At 36.4% G+C, this 20,907-nt stretch overlaps 1 protein-coding gene across 9 annotated transcripts in view; it reads left to right on the top strand.

Annotated features, from left to right (window-relative positions):
* PDE4D (phosphodiesterase 4D) overlaps positions 1-20,907 on the top strand; it is a 710,048-nt gene that overhangs the window by 419,899 nt on the left and 269,242 nt on the right. The window contains exon 1 of one of the 9 annotated variants that reach the window (XM_026498404.4): positions 4,793-10,992. The exons of the other annotated variants lie outside the window; for them this stretch is intronic. Within the exon in view, the coding sequence (XP_026354189.1) occupies positions 10,928-10,992 (65 nt within the window). The 5' untranslated portion in view covers positions 4,793-10,927. Of the gene's footprint in view, positions 1-4,792; positions 10,993-20,907 lie in introns of those variants that run through there. 9 annotated transcript variants of the gene reach the window in all.

Genomic DNA, 20,907 nt, shown 5'->3' with positions numbered 1-20,907 from the left:
TAGGTATGGTTAGGAACCACCCAATTTTTTAACATTGGGGCTATTATAAATTTGAAATCGGAACTAAAGTTTTTGTTTTTGTTTAAAGATTTTTTATTTATTCATTTGAGAGAGACAGAGCAAGAGCACAAGCGCAAGAGGGGGCATAGGGAGAGGGAAAAGCAGCTCAGGGCTCAACCCAGGACCCCGGGATCATGACCTGAGCTGAAGGCAGACCCGTAACTGACTGAGCCACCCAGGCGTCCCTCAGAACTAAAGTTTTGAAATGACTAGTCTGGATATGCCACTGATAACATTTGTATATATTGACACAAAATAACAGATAAAGAGATTATTTAAAAGAAAACACACCAAATGTTGGTCAAGGCTGATATTTTTGCTCTTGGTTTTGCCTGTCTATATAATAGCAAGCAACACTTTATAAAGAATCAGTGCTGAGTAAAGCAAGTACATTGATTTCTTGAGGTCTCTGTTGTCTTAAACCTTTTCTTTCTAATGCTTTCTCTCTTTAAGAATGAGACATCTAGAACAAGACTTGCTATCAGATTTTAAATCTACCATTAACATTCAATCTTCTTGATTCCACTTATATGAAATATCTAGAGAGTCAAATTTACAGAGACAGAAAGTAGAATGGTGGTTGTCAGAAGCTGGGGAGAGCGGGGAATAGAGTTATTATTTAATGGGTACAGAGTTTCAGTTTGGTAAAATGAGAAAGTTCTGGAGATGAATGTTTACAACAACGAAAAATAACCTTGATACATATATAGAGAACCAAAATATATTTAGTCATTTGCTAAAAAGAATTTTTAGTATTTGGGCTTTAATAGAAACAGCCAATTCCTTTATTTTAGAGTAAACCATATAGACTTTTAGCTTTCACATGGTGGATGAAAGACCTTCCTGGTCCATTTTTCGCTAAAAACATCACTCAAATCAATAATTAGTACAAGAAACAAAAAGGTCGGCCCCATATTTGAGGAAACTAGGAGCTCTCTGTAACTTCAACTCATGATGAGTAAAGATAGAAGTGAATGGAGAAGTGGCCGATGATTTAACCAAATAAAGGTAAAATACTGAAGACAAGTAAGCTGAGATGCCCCCAGGACCCCAGACAGTATTGTGGAAGATGAGTGAGCTCTGAAAATAGGGGATGTATAAAAGTGTGTATAACAAATACTTATCCACCAGCCTCACCCTTTCTCAGTGTAGTCACTGTACCTCACATCCCTCTCAACAAAAGACAGATATTCTGGAATAATTGGCAGAGGAGAGAAAGAGGGATAACTGTGCAAACAGGAGGATTAAATGATCAGCAAGATCTCTGCTCTCTTCTCTGTCCACACCAGAATGTGAGCAGGCAAATCTACATCCATCTCTAAAAGAACCAAGCTACCCCAGAGGAAGGACTCTTCCGGTAATATTTGGGGTGCCCAGATAGAATGCTTGCTGGGCGCCTGAGTGTGCTATAGTAAAGCTCCCAAGGCACAAGACTTCCCATCACCTTTCTAGGGCCTACCTCCATTTAGGAACTGGGGTCAGGGACCAATGCAGGAATTTGAGGATCCTGCTCTTATCACTATTTGGCGGTCTATTTGCATGCATTTATTGAATAACATTCAAATATTTAGTTAAAAGTGAGGTTAAATTTGCAAAGATTCATTTGAGAAACAAAAAGAAACTGAAGAGTAACAGGGGAAGAAGAGAAGAGAAAGAATACTAAGGAAATACAACATCACTTAGGAGATTTGGGGTTAGATCATTTATTTGGTCCCAGCAATGGTTTCTTTATCCAATATTTTGAATTAGTGCAAAGTTCTGAAAGTTAGTTACAAAATGCATTTTGTGTCCACATTACTGATCCCGTGCAGAAAAGTTGGATTCATTTTTTTAAAAAGTGCTTTTCTGCCCTTTTAGTAGAAAATGTAATTTGTTGACAAATGTCGGAATCCATACATTATCAGAGGTCTCACATATTGTTACCTTTTAAAATGATCATTTGTTAGGCGGTATTACCTAATGAGGCATCAAAATGCCGTCTGTTGTGTAGGTAACGGCAAACCACCATTACACCTGTTATGAGTATGGTTAAAGACCTTATCACATTTTATGGCTAACAGACTTGTGATAGTGTTATATATACCTTCATCATAGTCTTTATGAACCTAAAAATTAGAAACAAGGACAGTGAGCTAGATTGTTTAATCCTGGATATCTTTAAAACTCTAAAATTTACTGGCTACTAAATATGTCTATTGTAATACCTGTAACATACACACCATTTTTAATGGATCTGTATTCATTGCCGCTGTCCAGCTGAAGGGGATAGCTGGCTTAAAAACAATTCCAAATAACATAGTAGCAATTTTTAATCTCCCACCTTCCTCCTCCTATCATGCAAGTGCATGCACACCCACACACCCACACCACATATATCTGGATGCAAACACTTCTTCTGCCACCGGCGATGTAACTGTGAACAAATCACTAGTTTTCTTTATTTATAAAATTAGTATTATAACACTTAACTTGTAGGGTTGTTGTTATGAATAAAAAATAAAGTATATCTAATATATGTCAAAGGTGATTAATAACAGTGATTATTATTATTTTTGTATGTGAAAGCTTTATTGTTCTTTTTTAAAATTTGTTTCCTTTGCCTCAGGAGGAAAGCTTTATTGTTCTTAATTAATTAGTTATTGTTCTTAATTAAAATTAAGAAATTTTTAAATACAGATTTAATATCTAATTTTAATACAGATTTAATACAGATTTAAATACTAATTTTTAAATACAGATTTAATATCTAATCAGTGTAGAGTGATTTAGTTTTTCCATGTCTCTTCTCGTTTTTTTTTAAATTTTTTATTTAAATTCAATTTAGTTAACATACAGTGTATTATTAGTTTCAGGAGTAGAGTTTAGGGATTCATCAGTTGCATATAACACCCAGTACTCATTACATCACGTACCCTCCTTAATGCCCATCACCCGATTATCCCTTCCCCCACCCACCTCCCCACCAGCAACCCTCAGTTTGTTTCCTAGAGTTCGCATCTCTTATGGTTTGCCTCCCTCTCTATTTTCATCTTATTCTATTTTTCCTTCCCTTCCCCTCTTGTCATCTGTTTTGTTTCTTTTTTCAATTTTTAAGGAATTTGCCCCTGTTGCTTAAATTTTCAAATTCATTGGCATAAACTTGTTCATAATATATTTTCATTATTTTTTATGTCTGTAGGAATTGGTACTGATAATCTGTGTTTTCTCAATTTAGTTCTTGATCAGAATTGCTAGGTGTGTGTCAATTTATTATTCCTTACAGGGCACCAGCTTTGGCTTTGATGATTCTCTTTTTTATATACATTTTTTGTGTGTCATTGTTTTGTACTCTGTTTACTTTTTTTTTGTTGTTAGAATTTAATATCTTGGTATTATATCAAGTAAAATACCTCTTTCTCCTTTTCACCCCAGCTGTATTGAATTATAATTGATGAATCAAATTGTATATATTTAAATTGAAGTGTTCAATGTGATGATTTTTGATATACATTATGAAGTGATTATCACAATCAGGGTAATTAACACATCCATCACCTCACAGAGCTAACTATTTGGGGGGGGGAGTAAAATGCTTAAGATCTGCTGTCTTAGCAAATTGAAAATATCCAGTACAGTATCAACTATAGTCATCATATTGTACATTAGATCTGCAGAACACTGAAGTCTTGTATCCTTTGACCAGCATCCCACCATTTCCCACACACCCCCAGTTTCTGGTACCATCATTCAAATTTCCATTTCTAACAGTTTGACTTTTCTTTTTTTCTTTTAGATTCCACATATATGTTGTCACAAATGACATGATTTCCTTCTTTCTCATGGCCGAATACTATTCCATTACATTTATACACATACACATACATATAGACATACATGTATATAGTACATATATATGTAATGGAATGTTATTATATTATATATATATTTATATATATGATACATACATAAATATACCACTTCGTCTTTATCCACTCATCCATTCACTAACACTGAGGTTGTTTCCATATCTTGGGTATTATGAATAATCTGCAGTGAACATGAGAGTGCAGATATCTCTTTGAGATACTGATTTTATTTTTTTATTTATTTTGGATAAAGGATCAGTAGTGGGATTGCTGGATCATATGTTAGCTCTATTTTTAATTTTTTAAAGGAATCTCCATACAGTTTTCCACGTCGCTGCACCAATTTACATTCCCTCCACCAGTGTACAAAGGTTCCCTTTTCTCCACACCCTAGCAAGCACTAATCTCTAGTCTTTTTGATAAAAGCTGTCCTAATATATGTGAGCTGATATCTTATTGTGGTTTTGATTTCTGTTACTATGATGATTAATGATGTTGAACACCTTTTCGTATACCTATTTGCCATTTGTACATCTTGGAAAATGTGCAGCCAGGTCTTTTGCCTATGTTTTAATTGTATTATTTGGATTTTTTTTGCTATTAAGTTGTATGGATTCCTTATACACTTTGGATATTAGCCCCTTCTCGGATATGCGCTTTGCAAAAAATGTCTTCTCCTATTCCTTAGGTTGCCTTTTGATGTTTGTGATATTGTGATTTGTGAGAAATATATATTTAGTTATTCAGATGAACAAAATGTATTTTTTCATATACTTAGTCTTTTTTTTTTTTTCTTTTAAGATTTTATTTATTTATTTGACAGAGAGACAGCCAGCGAGAGAGGGAACACAAGCAGGGGGAGTGGGAGAGGAAGAAGCAGGCTCCTGGTGGAAGAGCCTGATGCGGGTCTAGATCCCATAATGCCGGGATCACGCCCTGAGCTGAAGGCAGACACTTAAGGACTGAGCCACCCAGGTGCCCCATATATATGTATACTTAGTCTTAATCCACTGGTTCCTGGCTCTCAGCTCCTAGAACCCTTGAATTTCCTGTGATAATAATGATAGAAGTATCCTATGTTATGCTAATAAGGTGACTTTGGGAAAGCTCCTAGGTCACCTAAGGATGGGGACTGGTTGCCAGGGGAACCAACTTTGATAAAAGGGTTAGAACTCCACACCCTCCCAATTCCTCCCCGCCTCTGGGGAGGGGAGAGGGGCTGAAGGCTGAATCAGTGGTCCATGATCAGTGATTTAATCAATCCTGCCTTTGTAATGAAGTCTCCATAAAAACCCCAAAGTATTGGGTTCAGAGAGTTTCTAGGTTGGTGGACATGTGGAGATGGGGCAGAGTGGCTAAAGGGAAGAGAACCAGGAAGCTCTGTACCCTTTTCCCATACTTTGCCCTGTGCACCTCTTCCATCTGGCTGGCTATTCCTGAATTATCCTTATATAATAAATTGATAATTTAGTGAGTAAATAAGTTTTGTAAGTTCTGGGAGATGCTCTAGCAAATAGCAAATTAATTGAACACAATCTCTGATTTATAACCGCTTGATCAGAAGTCCAGGTGACAACTAATTCCAAGGAAGAGGTTTTGGGAACCTCCATCTGTAACTGGTTGTTCAGAAAAACATGTTAACAACTCAGGCTTGTGACTGGCATCTGAAGGGGAGGGAGGGCATTCTTGTGGGACTGAGCCTTTAACTTCTGGAATCTGATGCCTTGAATATAGATAGTGGTCAGAATTGATTTGAATTCTGGGACACTCTACTGGTGTCAAATAATTGCGTATGGGGAAGCCCACTTCCCCCTGCAGACACACATACATGTTAGAATTGGGTACAGAACCAAAAATAATTTTTTTGATGGTTTCCTTTGAGAATAAACTTTTTAGTTTGATGTGAAGATTCATTGCAATTCCTATCCAAATTCCAATGGTATTTTTCACACACACACACACACACACACACACACACACACACACACACAAAAATCTTAAAATTCATATGACCATGAAAGACCATAAACAGGGGCACCTGGGTGATTCATTCGTTGGGTGTCTGCCTTTGGCTCAGGTCATGATCCCAGGGTCCTGGGATGAACACCGTTTCAGGCTCCCTGCTTGGTGGGGGGCCTGCTTCTTCCTCTCCCAATCCTTCTGCTTGTGTTCCCTCTCTAGCTATCTCTCTCTGTCAAATAAATAAGTAAAATCTTTAAAAAGAAAGAAAGAAAGAAAGAAAGAAAGAAAGAAAGAAAGAAAGAAAGAAAGAAAGAAAAAGAAAGACCATAAATAGCCAAAGCAATCTTGAGAAAGAATAAAGCTGGAGGCTTCATACTTCCTGATTTCAAACCATATTACAAAGCTCTAGTAACCCAACAGTGTGGTACTGACGTAAAAACAGACTTACAGATCAATGCAACAGAATAAAAAGTCCAAAAGTAAAGCTGTGCATCTATGGTCAGGTAATTTCTAGCAAGGGAGCCAAGAACATACAATGGGGCAAGGATGACCTCGTCAATAAGCGGTGTTGGGAAAACTGGGTATCCACATGAAAAAGAATGAAAGTGGATCCTCATCTTATATCACTCACAAAAATTAACCCAAAATGAATTGAAGATGTAAATATGAGGCTTGAAACTATTAAAAAAAAAATCTCCTAGAAGAAAACAGGGGGAAAACTCCTTAATGTTGGTCTTGGCATTTATTTTTTTGGGTAAGACAACAAAAGCAAAATTAATATATGTGGGCCATAAGAATCATGATGATTATGATTCTCAACTAATGTTTTACAAAAGAGGTAGAAAAATCTGAAGGTCAGAAGCCTTCAAAATATAATACTTTTCCTCAGGAATGAAAGAATTTAGCTCCAATGAGGTTCACACAATATAGGAAAGTCCTTGAATCCAACTGTTTACTTAGTGAGTGTAATAAGATGAGAAACTGCTTGAATCTGCCTGAAATTCCCCTCCAGATAAGAAAAATACCACATTATTTCTCAATAATGAGGAAATGATATAAGACTTCAAACTGACTCGTTCTTATGAATGTTAGAATACAATATAGAATACCAGGAAACTTTTTAAAAACTGCAGCTCCGTGGTTATTTTTCCCAAAATGTTATTTGACATACCTGCAGTGCTGAATTTAAGCACATTTGACAGGCTTGAATGTTCTGTTCATTCATAACATGGTTCTCAAAAATCTGCCCATGACAGATTGGTAAGTATAGAGTATCTACTGTAATCTGAAAGTAAGAGTTGACTCAGAGAACAAAAGATTTCAAAATCGGTAGAGTATTTCAAAGTAATAATATCTGAGAAAAATTGCATTGTTTGGTAAAAGCATTCCTTGACACCTCATTTAATTGGTTCCAGTTACTGCTTCATGTTTAGTTCTTAGCACTTGGTAAATATTGTTAGCTCCATATGTCATGCTCACCATTAAATGATAAGAGAAAGGGAAATCATATTTTAAGGTGCATCTAATTTACTGGTATGCAATTGGTGTTTTCCACCTGAGTGTTGCCCATATTGTATTACAGACACTATTAGTGATAACGGAGAGATTTTAGGTGGTATTTGGACTCTCTCTCTCTCTCTCTTTTTTTTTTTTTTCTATTAATACTTGGGTGGCAGGGGTGGGAATAACCAACATATCAAACACATTTACCAAATAAGTAAAGGTTATCTTTTAAATCTATGTTATTTAAGTTAAAAATTGAGTCAATGAAGAAAAATATCAAGTAAGTAATGGCATAGATTGTGTGCCAATGTGGCAAAACTTGTGGAAATCATGTCCAAATGACTGAAGTTTAAGAAACATCATATTACATAGTGGTTTAATTCAACAAAATACATACGGATAGATGACCCAAATGAACTTATACCTCTTAGGTCCATTGAAATGTTGTGGTGACAATAGTCAAATAGAAGTTTATATAACATTATATAATTCAATACATCAGGTGAAGGCCAGAAAGAATAGCAGCTTCTGGATCAAATGCATATTCTCCCAAGCTCTTCAGAAAGAGCCATATAGTTCCTAATGTCCAGTACTCCTAGATTCAGACATCTTTGTCAGCGTGTTTAATTTTATGTACTTGTTTACTAACAGGGATTTGGGGGGCAGCACCATATCTGCTCCATTCTGAGAAGCTTTTCAGAGGAAAACAGACACAACAGTCAGATTACAAAATGTTATTTCAGAAATGTACATGTGAATAAAGAAGACACTGTAATATTGAATGAGTACTATTAGTTTTTTAATCTGCCACTACCTCAGATATTACGGGTAGAAATAAAATAAAAATTAAAATCTCAGTGGCCTGATGGTACTTTGCATCTTTCTTTCTCTGTATGCAGCCTTGAGTTACCCGACCAAGAAGCTTCGAACGTTCTGGTTAGTTGAGTACATTGTCAGATACCCCACTTCAACTTGTCTTCTTTGGGGACAAGGATGATATATTAGTCATTATAGGACTGTTATACAGTGTTTAGGAGATACCCAGTAAGTGGGTTAGGATTTTCAGAGAGAGATTCTTGGAATACACAGAACAGTGAGCAGGTAAGTAAGGAAAAGCTCCTGGGGCAGCTCTAACTTCTTATGTGTATATGACTCGAAGGGAGTGACAGTGAGCGAAGTAATTTCACTGGGACAGAGCCTTCTGGGGAATGGTAAAATACAAGGCTGATTATTTCAGGAAAGTTTAACACACAGCATTCAGACATTACATTCTGTGATCATTGTCATTTTCTTGCTGAAATGGCAACCAGAGGATATTTGATAGACCTAACACAGAAGAGAACTGTGCTTCACGTACAGAATAGTAGTTGCTTACTTGTAATCGGTTCTGTCCTCCTTTTCCCACATTAAAATTCTAGAAAGATAAAAGACAAATCTCCTCCTGTATACCCCTTCCCCCCCCAAATGAGTAGTCTCACAAACCTTTTGAATTTCTAAAAATATGTGATTGGTTAACCTCCCTTACAGTGCCAGAAATACACTAAACATGGGACAGGACTGGGAATGTGTGAATATCCCCAAGCGGTCATAGGAAAACTGAAAAGCTTAAGGAGATAATGATATGGAAAGTAGTTTATTAGCATTTACCTTAAGAGGCCCAAGGGTCACTGAGAGGAGACAAAATCACAACCGTACCTTGAAGTGTGACCAGGGTAGGAATTGAAGGTTTTGTTGCAGTCAGCAGCCAGAGCCCCTGGCGGGATGCCTTACTACATTAATTTTCCAAATCCTTTGGGTGGGTCACAGTTGCACTCCAACATCCTGCCTGCAAATGCTAAATAAATACCAAGTTCACGTCAGACTAGAGAACCAACGTACTAACTAATGTCATTTAAAGAATCAGAATCCTTAAATTATTTTCAGTCGATAATTAACATGCAAAATAACTGAAGTTGACACACCCAGACAAATATATACCCTCTGTGCAAATGTTTGGTAGGGACAGCTAGGATGGTCAAATGTTCCCTCTCTTAGGAGCAATTAAAATCAGTGTAGATTATGTCTACTATAATAGAACAGTTTTCATTTCGGACATAGGAGGTGGGGCAGGGATTGGTCTTCACGGTAGTAAGAGATGTTAAAATGATATGATAAGAGCTTCATTCCTTACTGAAGAGCAGTTAAGACTTAACAAATGCAGAGCCTTCAGTGTATAGAGATCAATAAAATTTGCATATGAGTTTCAAAAAGAAATAAGGTTTAGAAAACATTGTGCAAGGGAACAGCCTTAGTACATGTAGCCACTTGTCCGGCAGTAATATATTAGATTTTTCAGTTTAAGCATTCCAGCACAATCTGATGCAGCGATGCCTGCTACACTCTGTTTAATTTTCAAGAGGCAGTTTGCATCTCTACAACCAAACTCAAAGCGTGACATTTCATTAAATAGGCTCAGAATAAGAACTGCTAAGCCCTCAAGTTCTCTCAACTTCGCTTCTGATGAGAAATTTTAGTTTCAACGTGGGACTTTGAGAAAATCACCTTCTTGTTGAAGGGGATAGAAACAAGTCAGTAGCAAAGGGGTGTGTTCCTCATAAAGGTGGTCAGGGAATCTTACCCTGAATAACACAGACACCTCATTTCCCAGAGGAGGAAATAGTTTTATAAGTTTCGAGAGGTCTGTCTGCTTGGCTGGTTTACAGTCCTGGTCCCTGGCGCTGGTCTGTCTGCCCGTTTGCTTTGTAAGTTTCAGCAATTGACGCTGCCCCGCTGGGCGCTGGTTTTTTTTTTTTTTTTTTCCTCTCTCACTTCCCTGCGATGTTTTGAACTGCCTTCCTACAGACGTCATACAGCCCTTGAGGAATAGTTTCTGCCTGGCGAGATTCAATGATAGTTCTCATTCACAAAGGCTTGGAGTCAGATTCTAAGCAGGGGACACAGCGGAAATTGCATTCACAGGTAAAGCATGGGGCCCAGCTGAAGTGTGGAGAGCTCTGTTCTCTCTCGCTGACTTCTTGGCTCCCCGGAGAAGAGTGTTTTCCTGTGGTCGCCCTGAAATGGAACTTCCCTGACAGCTCTCTGGTGTTCAGTAACTTGCAGTCATTTTCTTTCCCTTTCACTCCACCTGAATACTTTGAGAGTGTTGGAAACCTTTAAGAGAGATTTGCAGAAAAGACAAGATCAAGTGGCTCTTTCACTGTGTTGGTTTCCCTTGTGACCAGATGAAGAATAGATTCAAAATTCAGTTCCTCCCTTGGCAATGCAAAACATAAAAGAAACTGTTCACTTCCGAACAGCCTGGTGCTGGAGTAAATTCAGCATGAAAGAGGAAAGAGCTCCTGTGTCTTAGAAGCTTCCTTATGTTCTGGACTGGGGGCCTGAGCTGGACTCCGGGAAATTTGGATTTCTTCAAGCAGCCTCCCTTGGAAATGGAATATATTTAAAATCTTCTTTGTAGAAAGACAGCTGAAATGTATTAATCAAAATACTTGAAGACATTTTTCTTTTTTTTTTTTTCTTTTTCTTTTTCCTTTCTTTTTCTTTTTTCTCCCCCCAAAATGAGCATTATTATGAAGCCAAGATCCCGGTCTACAAGTTCCTTAAGGACTACAGAGGCAGCTTGGTAATGTGCTTTTCCTTCATGCTTTTCCCTTTCTTTCCTTTCAAGATTGACATAATACTCGGGTCTTAAGTAATTGCTGATGAGGTTGAAGCGTTAGATGTGATGTTAAGGCTTTGTAGGAAAGCACAGTGTTGGGAGCACTTTCATTGTCTATTTTGTGCCCATTTTTGTCTGTTCTAAAAACAGGGGTGCCCACATTTCTTTAACTCCATGTGGACTACAGCGATTCATGTGATGGTAAATTTTAGAAAGGGAAGAAACTTGCATATATGTTGGGAGGCTAGATGAAAACTTGTCGTTTTTCACTGTCTGATTTGGTCTTGTTTTCTCATGTTTCTTCCCTGCTGCAAGTAGGCTGGTAGTTGGCAGTCTTTGCTATTGTGTTGAGAAGATGTCTTGGATTTTAGCACAGATATAGATACGTTGGGAAATTAATAATGTTATGTATCTTTAGTCATATGACTAAGTTAAGTTTAACTATGTGGCTAAATGTACATCAAGTTGCTTATCATTCAGTCACTTTTTTTTTTAATGATTTTTTATTATATTATGTTTTATGTTTTATTTTATTAATAATGTTCCCCACTAATGTTTTTTGGTAACTGTAGTGTTTTCAATCTAATGAAAAGTATCTGTTTAAGAGTATAAAAATTATAAATTCATCCGAAAAACAGGTGTATACGTAAAGATACAGTAAAAATGAATTGCTTGATATTCATTACTTTATGAAACACAGCAATAAAGCAAGTATTTAGTTTTTTAAAAAGCATCTTAATTTCAATTTCTTCTAATATTTTAATCTACTATTTCCCCCAAAATTGATTTGATATGCTCATAAGCAAATAGCTCTTGAGGGATAGTTTCCCAATAAAGTGACTTCTGAGTCTGGAATAGCTATTTACAGAATACTTATCAGAGGTTAATCTTATTTTGTTTATCTTACTGCTTGATTATAAAAAAAAAATAAGCTCAACTCTTTGAAATAGAAATAACTATGCTTCACATAGGGGAAATAAAAGCAATGATCAAGAGCAGGTGGTTGGGGATAGGATAGAAGTAGGCAGGCAAAATCTATTATGTATTATTAGATGAGCAGTCAAACACACGTGCAGATACTCATGATATTTGTGTAAGGAATTCAGCCCACGTTTATGTGGTTGGGTTATCAGTTGCTGTTATTGTAGTAGTGTTTCATAGGGGCCTAGAATCAAGAACTGTCCCTTCAGTAGTACTTCTGTGTTTTAAAAACTATAAATGCAGGTTTTCACTTATGTCAATTGTGATTCCTCATAAAAGAACATACGCAAAAAAATTGTTTTAAAGAACATATGCAATAAGTTCCTCCTTGAGCTTAAAGAAAAGCTCACATCTGCAAATTAATTTGTACAGTTATTTTATGCCAAATAGTGAATACTGGAAAATACTTATAATCATTTTATTAATTACGATAGCTAATATAAGTCACTGACCAAAATAAATGGGTGATCAGAAGTTATTAAATACGTGCATTTTATTCATCTGTGATTTCTATCCTGCCTATGTGAAAAGCTAATCTGATACTGGAACAAATAGTGTTTAACCAACCTATTTCCCTTTCTATCTGAACTTCCAGGAGACTTATTTTTAAATTCCAGGTGCAATGGGTATAATTGGTTCATTTCAGGTGTCTAGTAACATTAACATTCTTTACTCCTCTGAAGCTGACGGTTTATTTTTATCCACAACTATTCTATTCTAAATTCTGTAAGTCACTTTTCATAAATAAGTGAGACAGTTCAAAATATATTTTTAAAAATACTAACTTGTGAAGTGTATATTGTTCCATTTAAGTTTAAATATTTTGCATAGTGTTGGGGTCAGCATGGTTTTTATGTGAGAAATAAACGTCTCTTTATGCTAAATGACTCCTAGATTTAACAGCACACTAGGGATACCTCTCCAGTTATTAATCTTACATCTGACTTATTAATAACATAACTGCTTGAGTATATCACTGCTGCCTCTAAGTCATTTGGCTTGAGGTTTTAAGAACTGTAATTATAGTTTTAACATTTCATTATCCCTTTTATCAATTCGAATACTATACATATTCTTTATAATTATATATAGTGAAATCTACATAGATTATGGAGTAGGTATATAGAGGAAATATATGCGTATATAGACGCATACATGCATATATATATATTTACTGAAAAAAAAAAAAAAAGGCAGCATTTTTCTCCCTGTGCCTCTACACATACAGGCCCCAGAGAGCTCTGTGGGACAATGTCTTCTTACCAGCTTTTCTGTTCTAACTTCTCCCTCACACCCCCCACCCTACACCTCCTTTCCTTTTCAAATGCCAAAGCCTACTTCATCCTCCTAACAGTTGACTTCCCACAAGAGAGACCCCCTGCTTTACCATTCATTCCTATTTCAGATGATTTTATTTCATTCTGGACATCTGAATACTTTGTTCTTGGGGACCCATCTTTTGGCTTTACCGTCTTCATTTTGCTTTCCTAAATGTATTTTCTGTTCCATTGGCCCACTTTCTCCAAAACTGTCTACTTTCCTCTCAGACACCTCCAGGCCAAATGCTACCTTTGGAAATTTGCTAACGGCCTTTTACAAGAATCCAGTGTTTCAGATTACTTTTCCTTTATTTTTTCCTATTGTTTCTCTCCAACCAGTACCAGAAAAAGCAATCCATACCAGCTTGTTGTTTACAGCCCTGAATTAATCCCTGTGAGATAGTCACATTTTTAAAAGGGTTTTCATACAAACTCTTAATGATAGCATATACCTTTCCTTTTAATCCCTATACTTAGAAGAAAAGCCTTACTTATAGTTAAAATTTTATAAATTTTGAAAAAGTAAAATAAAATTAATCTTGAAATCAATTTGTTTCCTTGTAGTTATAGGTATCAGAAATTTAGAATATTATATAATAAGAATAAATACTAGGTTATTTCTATCTATTCAGCTGGTATTTATTGAGTACTTAGTATGTGCCAGGTTTTAGTAGATTATGATTATAATATGTATCCTGTAGCATTCCTTTAAAAATATGCATACATGAAATTGAGAAAAACTTAACATATGTATTTTTTTACACTCATAAAGTTAATAAAATCAGCAAGCTTATTGATTGGGGCATTGTTTGCCTTTCTGGTTGTTTCAATAACAGTAGTCTACCTTTAAATTCTATATAAGAAAGCAGTGACTGAGTTACATTTCCATAAATATTTTAATTGTTCATGTCTTAAATTCAATTTTAGTCAGCAGTTATATGTATTATAATAATATTATAATATTATAGCATTTTGCCATTTACAAACCTATCCCAGAGATACTTTTCATTAATTAAGACTTATACAATTCAGTTTAAATAAAACATCATTAATCTTCCAAATACAAATATAAAGAGAATTTTGGCTTGTAAAACAGGATTTTGTTCTTTTCTGCTATCCGGGTGTTCATTATTTGGCATATACTTGTTTATATTTAAGATTGTTCATTATATATACTGGGGAGATAAGAGATGCTATTGTCTAAAATATAACTGTGGGTTTCTTTTAATAAAGCAGATTTTGAAACAGATTATTAATTTGTAAAAGTTATACTTAGGATTGTAGACACACAAAAAGTCTTGAGGGCTCTTCCAAAGCCTTTCATAGTAGTTGCTTAATTGTGAAGGTAAAAATGGCAGGAAGGGAGGTAAGGGAAAATTTCTCTTCTCTGTACTTCAATATTGTATAAGTGTTTTCATCAACCATTATACCTTGAAGTTTAAATAGATTCAAAATATAACCATGTGCAATAGCAAGCTCATCTTTTTATGTGTAGATGTCTACACATCTTGTAAACAACAGTGTGCTCAGTTTCCAAAATATGGGCAATAAATGTTTCAATACTGAGCAGATTCAATTTTTTGAATAATGTTGTTGCTCAGATCAATATATTATTGCTTTTTTTTCTATCAAGTCTCTTCTCCTAAGGTAAAAATTCAGACTGGCCGAGAATTCTTATATTGATCTCAAGATCCCATTGAACAGCATTGAGTGGACTAAAACTACTATTTATAATTGAAAATAAAAAGATGTAACAGTATTGATTAATATTTTAGAGGGAAAATTACTCATATCCGCTAGTATCCCATCCTCAACTGTTTTCATTTCTTTAACTTAACTTGCATATTTTAATCAGTGGTTGTAGTTGTACATACTGTTTCTGTGCTCTGCTTCACTTAACATAGTGACATTTTTCTACTCTTCTAATAATAATACTTGAAGCTTTCTCATTTTACTGAGTGTGTTTTGTGAATGAAAACTCTGGGGAGAATTTTACATACAGTATTTTATTTTGTCTTTATAACAACTTGGAAAGAGTTGTAGATCCACATTTTGCAGAAAAGGAAATGAGCCTAAAAGGTGAATTAACTTGGTCAAGGCAATTCAGTTGGCAGGGAAGACTGGGATCAGAACCCCAGTGGGCCCTCTCCAAAGACTGCTATTTTTACTTCAGCATATTGCCTCCATCTACTGTCTATGCAGTTATCATTTTAATGACTGTAAAAGTGTCCCTCTTGTGAATATATCTAAACACAGAAGAATGTTTGGTTAGATATTGAGGAAATAAATGGAAAGTTGTCTTTTTAGATGTATGATAGAAGTTTAGGGCTGATGATGGGTGTTGAAAACGGTTGTTTGAAAGATGCCTGCAATTATAGCCTCTAGGCTAGTATATTTTCTTTTGGTAGGAAATAAGGTCATCTGTTCCCTATTACAGAGAAATAAAGAGCAAAAGTTCAGTGCCTCCCAGTTTTGAATAGATCATCTTTCTTTGTCCTCTGAAAGCTCTGTAAGGCTTCAGTTTAGAAATAAATACTTTATCTCAGACTTTGTATTAAGTTTTTTACTGTTTTAAGTCAGCTTTGAAAAAGGTACAGAATCTCCTTTCCTACACCTTTTATCTTAGAAGCGTTTATAAAGGGGAAAACAAATGCAATTTGCATACTTTCTCCCTGTGCAGTATACTCTGCGACATGGCTCAGAGTTTTGATCATATGATAAATTTTTCTGATCCTCTTATTTAAGCTTGTATCACCTCTGTTATATAATAGACTTAAAGATACACGGCTTTTAAGAGAAGTGATTAAGATCCCTTGAGTATCATTTAAACAGAACTAGGGAAGCACAGAGTAGATTACAGATAGCTGTAATCTTTAAAGTCATAAATTATGGGATTCCCTGAAAAAGCCCTTTATCCTTTGTCCAGCCTACTTCTAACTTGCTGTGTCCCTGGAGAAGCCATCTAATCCCTCAATAGCCATGTTCACTCACTGTAAAATAAAGGGGGTGGGCTAGATCCATGAATTTCAAAGATGCTTTTTTCAATACAACACTTTTTATAAATGAAATGCTAATATAAATGAGTATATATGGAAGATTTAAAATTGTATGCATATTTGACATATAGAGGTAAAATAGTTAAAACATACATATGTATGAAGTATATAGGGAAGAATACATAAACATACATATAACAAAATCACCACTGAATTTGCACCTTCCCCTCCTCCTAAATCCAGTCTCTGTCCTTGCAATACCTCTAAAGAGCTCTAGGGTTCCAAGGAATATTGTTTGAAAGCTAAAAAACTACTAAGATAATTTTTAGTTCTACTTTCTGTAGTGTTACCCTACCACTGGAAAGTCATTTGTGTTTTCTGTACCCTGGTGTGGGCTAGGATAAACTTGCTGGTAATAAAACTTTCTGGGAAATTCAAATAACAACAGTTCACATACTTCTGCCTCGGAAAACTATATAAAGTTATGGGATGATTCTCATTTCTGAGAAATCACAGAAGAGTTGTTTAGACTTACTTCAGATGGAAAAATCATCATTGATTAAATATATGCATAACTGGTATGTCAGGAATTCCGCATGGTCATTGGTAAGGAAATGCTGAATTGGTATTGAATAGTTCAGGAGAAAGGTGTTTCTTTAGTTTGGGCATTTCATAATGGAATTCTGAAACCACTTTCTCTGTCATGTCACTGTTGCATAATGTTCATAGGTAGTGTTGCCCCATGCAACACTCGCCTCAGGGACATTGCCCTTTATAGGCTCCACATTAATCGAACTAGTTGTGGTTATCTGTGCAACCCCACTTGTTCTATCTCTAGCTCTCCTCTTTCCTCCCTGTTGATCTGGAGCATGCCATGGTTTTGTCCCCATCACTGAAATTTGCCTTTTAGCAGAGGTAAGGGTTAGATCACTTGTTAGTCCCTTTGTCAGTCACTCCAATCATATAGTAAATTTTATTAAATCAGAAGAAATGAGGACATGAATGTAGTCATGGATATAGGAGTGGTTAGTTGTGTGTCCACTTACCTGTCATTAGCAAGATGAGAGAGGTAGATTCTAAGATGAAGCTGAAAAGGAAGAATGTTAATGAGGTCCTCAAGGAGATTTTTCTCAGGAGAAGATACCTGAGAGCTAAGTATAAATGTTCTGAATAATACTAATATTAAACATAGCATTGTTAAAGCCTGGACGAAGATATCAAGAATGGGACCTGGGGGCTATTAACTAGGTTGGTGAGGAATGTAGTCACAAAGAAAGCACATTCTTAGTTAAAAGCCAACATAGATTTTCTTAGGAGCCCTTCCAGAGATTATCCAGCTTCTCAAGAGATGAAACTGAGGTTTAAGATTGATTAGAAAATGAATAGTGGAAGTACAGTATATTCTAGCCAAAAGCACTGAATCTCTCCAGGGATCAGGTCCTGCAGATCCCAGTCAAAGGACTGGGATATCACAGGGGCAGAAGACAGTGAGCATGGGTAAGGTACTACTAAGTGTAACCATGTGAAAATAACTAATGGGAGGCTGTGTCGACGCCTCTCAAAATGCCTTGTTCCGTGGACAAGTTTAGCATGAAATAGGAAACTCTTCAAAAGAATGGAGAATAATAGGGAACCTATGGATGCAGTCGCTTAGTTCAGTTTCTCTTAACAGGGAAATATCAATTATATGTATTTATTATTCACTCTCAGCCTTTTAAGGGAACTGTCTCTCCTAAGAGCATTCTGGGGGATGGGTGAGCCTGTGAATTGGGGAAGCTAAGCTAAACTGCTCTTCAGAATAAAAGTTAGAAAAAAAAATATAAAGGAAACATTGTGGATGAGAGCTGAGGAAGTGTGGCTAGAGAAGTTGGAAGGAAGATCAGAAAGGAGGCCAATATGGAAGAACTCCAGTCTGTCTCGCACCAGACATCCACCACGTAGCGCCCTACCCCGTTTAATCACACTGCCACCTTCCGGGCAAAAGCTGTCATTAATGGGTTTGAATGTCGAAGACATTTTATCCCCTCATATCTCAGTGTTAAAGACTTCTGCCAGAGTCAACTGCACATCTTCTTATTTCGCTACTAACGTGAGGGAGAACAAGAAATTAGAAAAATAGAAACTAGGTGGAGAATATATGCACATCAGGACTGCAGCTTCCAAAGCTTTCTTACAGCAAACAGTCCTGATGTTTTATAATCCACACAGTTAAGGCTAATTCGAATCTCCCTTGCCTAAAATTTAACCTATTTCTTCCTAGTTATCAGTGGCTAAAGGGATAGTGAATCAAACGATAAGTAGATTGTTCTTTAAGACACATGAAAACTGCTAGTAAGTGACTTTGTCGTCCTCCCTCAGTTCATACTGCACAGTATTCATTTTGAATTGTAAAGTAGATGGCACCAGTGTGACCTGGTAAAAAAAAATGTTTTGTAAAACATACTTTCAATACGTAATTGTTTTCAGGCTTAACACAGAAGAGTGTTCCCATTGTACCTAATTCCCCTTCCCGTTGCAATATATCCAAGATGAGAAATTCAACTCCTTTTAATTAACATGCATGAAATATTCATATATATATATCTGGAACAGAGAAAATAATAACTCCTAACATGCATGATTTCATTCCATTGCAATGCGGCACCGAATTCTCTTTGTGTCAAGGAATTTATATGACTGATTTTGTTTTAGTTAGGATAAATTACTCCAAAATGTGCCAACTTTTAACCAGTGGCATTCTAGCTTTCGAATGAGCGTTGCTGCAATGGTTCCTCTGATCCTGCAGCTTTGTGGGGGAACAGCAAGCAGGTCAGGTAACAGCTTGGCGCCTAGATCACCAGCTAGCTTGGACAACAGCTCCTAAGCCTCCAGTGATAGTCCGAGTAGTAGCTGTTGTGATGACGGTCACTACAATATATTGAGCATCTCCTGTTTGTCAGACATTGGACATGGTGCTTTACACAACTTAGCTCATTTTGTCTTCAAAACAACCATATGAGGTACAACTGAAATCACACAGCTTATGAATCATGGAGCTAAAGAAAAAATGTGGTCTAATTCTAAATGCCAGGTTTGTTGTTACCGCTGTTGTTGTGCTTGTTTTATTGACTTTTCTCCACTTTCTGAACTGCCTTGGTGACACAGTGTCCTGCCGCATGGTATTCCAAAAAGTAGGCAGTTGGCTGTTACGCATAACTTTCCCTCCTGCCCTAGGTTGATCGTTTCTCCTTTTAATCTTGTGCATCTCTAGAACGTCTTTATATTTTGTCAGGCTTCTTTCTCGAGATTTGCATACAAGCCTTTAGCCATGGACCATAGACATGTATCAAGAGATAGAAAATGGACTTCAACACAGCTCCATTCTTTGGAAATCTAGCTAATTCCTGATGCGTTTGGTTTATTGACTCTTCCCCTCAGTCAGACTATAAACTGCACTGCCTTCTTCCTCTCTGGCATTTGACCAGTCCGTAGAACCATAAACCCTTTGAAATGAAAGGGACCACAGAGAGTAACCTATAATCTAATTCTCCCCATCCCTGACCCCATTTTGGAAGCAGAAAACTTTTGCTAGTCTTTAACATTTGTAGTCAAATAGGGTCAAGAAAAACTGTTAGAAACAATGTCAGTGCTTATGTGGCAAAGGTTTTTATTGGAGACATTTTTTTTTAAAAACTCAAAAATGAAGTTTGAGGTCAAGTAAAGAGTTAAAACTTAGTCTATCAGGGAAGTGTGTGAAGGCAGTGCTATTATAATTCGTATGGGACTTTAAACTAATTCTATACTGTGTCTGTGAAGTTAACTAATACAAGATAATTATATCATCACTTCTCCAAAAACTGGATTAGAGGATTATGCGTAGAGAGGTATGGAGCTTGAGGCCCCAACAATCTCCTGAAGGAAACTCAAGACATTGTTTTGACCAAAGTCTTTGCCAGACAGCTGAATCTGATCATTAAATTTTTTGGAACTCACATAGTTAAGTAGCTAAAATTCATGTCTTGAAATTCTAATGTCACCCCTTTCTGCTCCCCCAATATGGTATTCACGGCAATAAAAAGAGTGGCAATTACTATTTACTGAATGCTTACTATGTGGCAGGCACTCGGCTGTGCATTTGGCAGGAATGATCCCATCAGGTCCTCACCATAAATCCCTTGAGGTTTCTATTACTATTCATCATATTATAAATGAGAACAATGAGGCCTTGTGAAGTAAACTGACTTACCCAAGTTTGCATGGCAAATAGGAGAATTTCGTGGATTCATGTACCCCAAAAAATGATAAAATATTACCTTTAAGGATGATACATATCTTCATATGTCAGTTGCGTTACCAAACCTGCTGCCCTTAGCACAGGGGCTGACTCCTGTGAGCACCTAGGAAATGTTAGCTCGTTTGATGCAATTTTCAAGTTTGTATGTTCGTATGACTTTTTAAAAAATCAAGAACTCTGCATATGAAAACTGATTTAATCTGTAAGGGCTCCTTCTCCATACGGTGGCCTTCTTGGGCACATCTCAGAACTGAGCACTTATACAAAGCTGAGTCTTGTGAATCAGTCACACCAGCGTATATAATCACAC

Source organism: Ursus arctos, unplaced genomic scaffold (assembly GCF_023065955.2).
Source record: "Ursus arctos isolate Adak ecotype North America unplaced genomic scaffold, UrsArc2.0 scaffold_5, whole genome shotgun sequence".
In the NCBI taxonomy this organism is placed as follows: Eukaryota; Metazoa; Chordata; class Mammalia; order Carnivora; family Ursidae; genus Ursus; species Ursus arctos.
The sequence above is the reverse complement of the archived record's forward strand: the minus strand, read 5'-3'. Positions and strand labels throughout refer to the sequence as shown.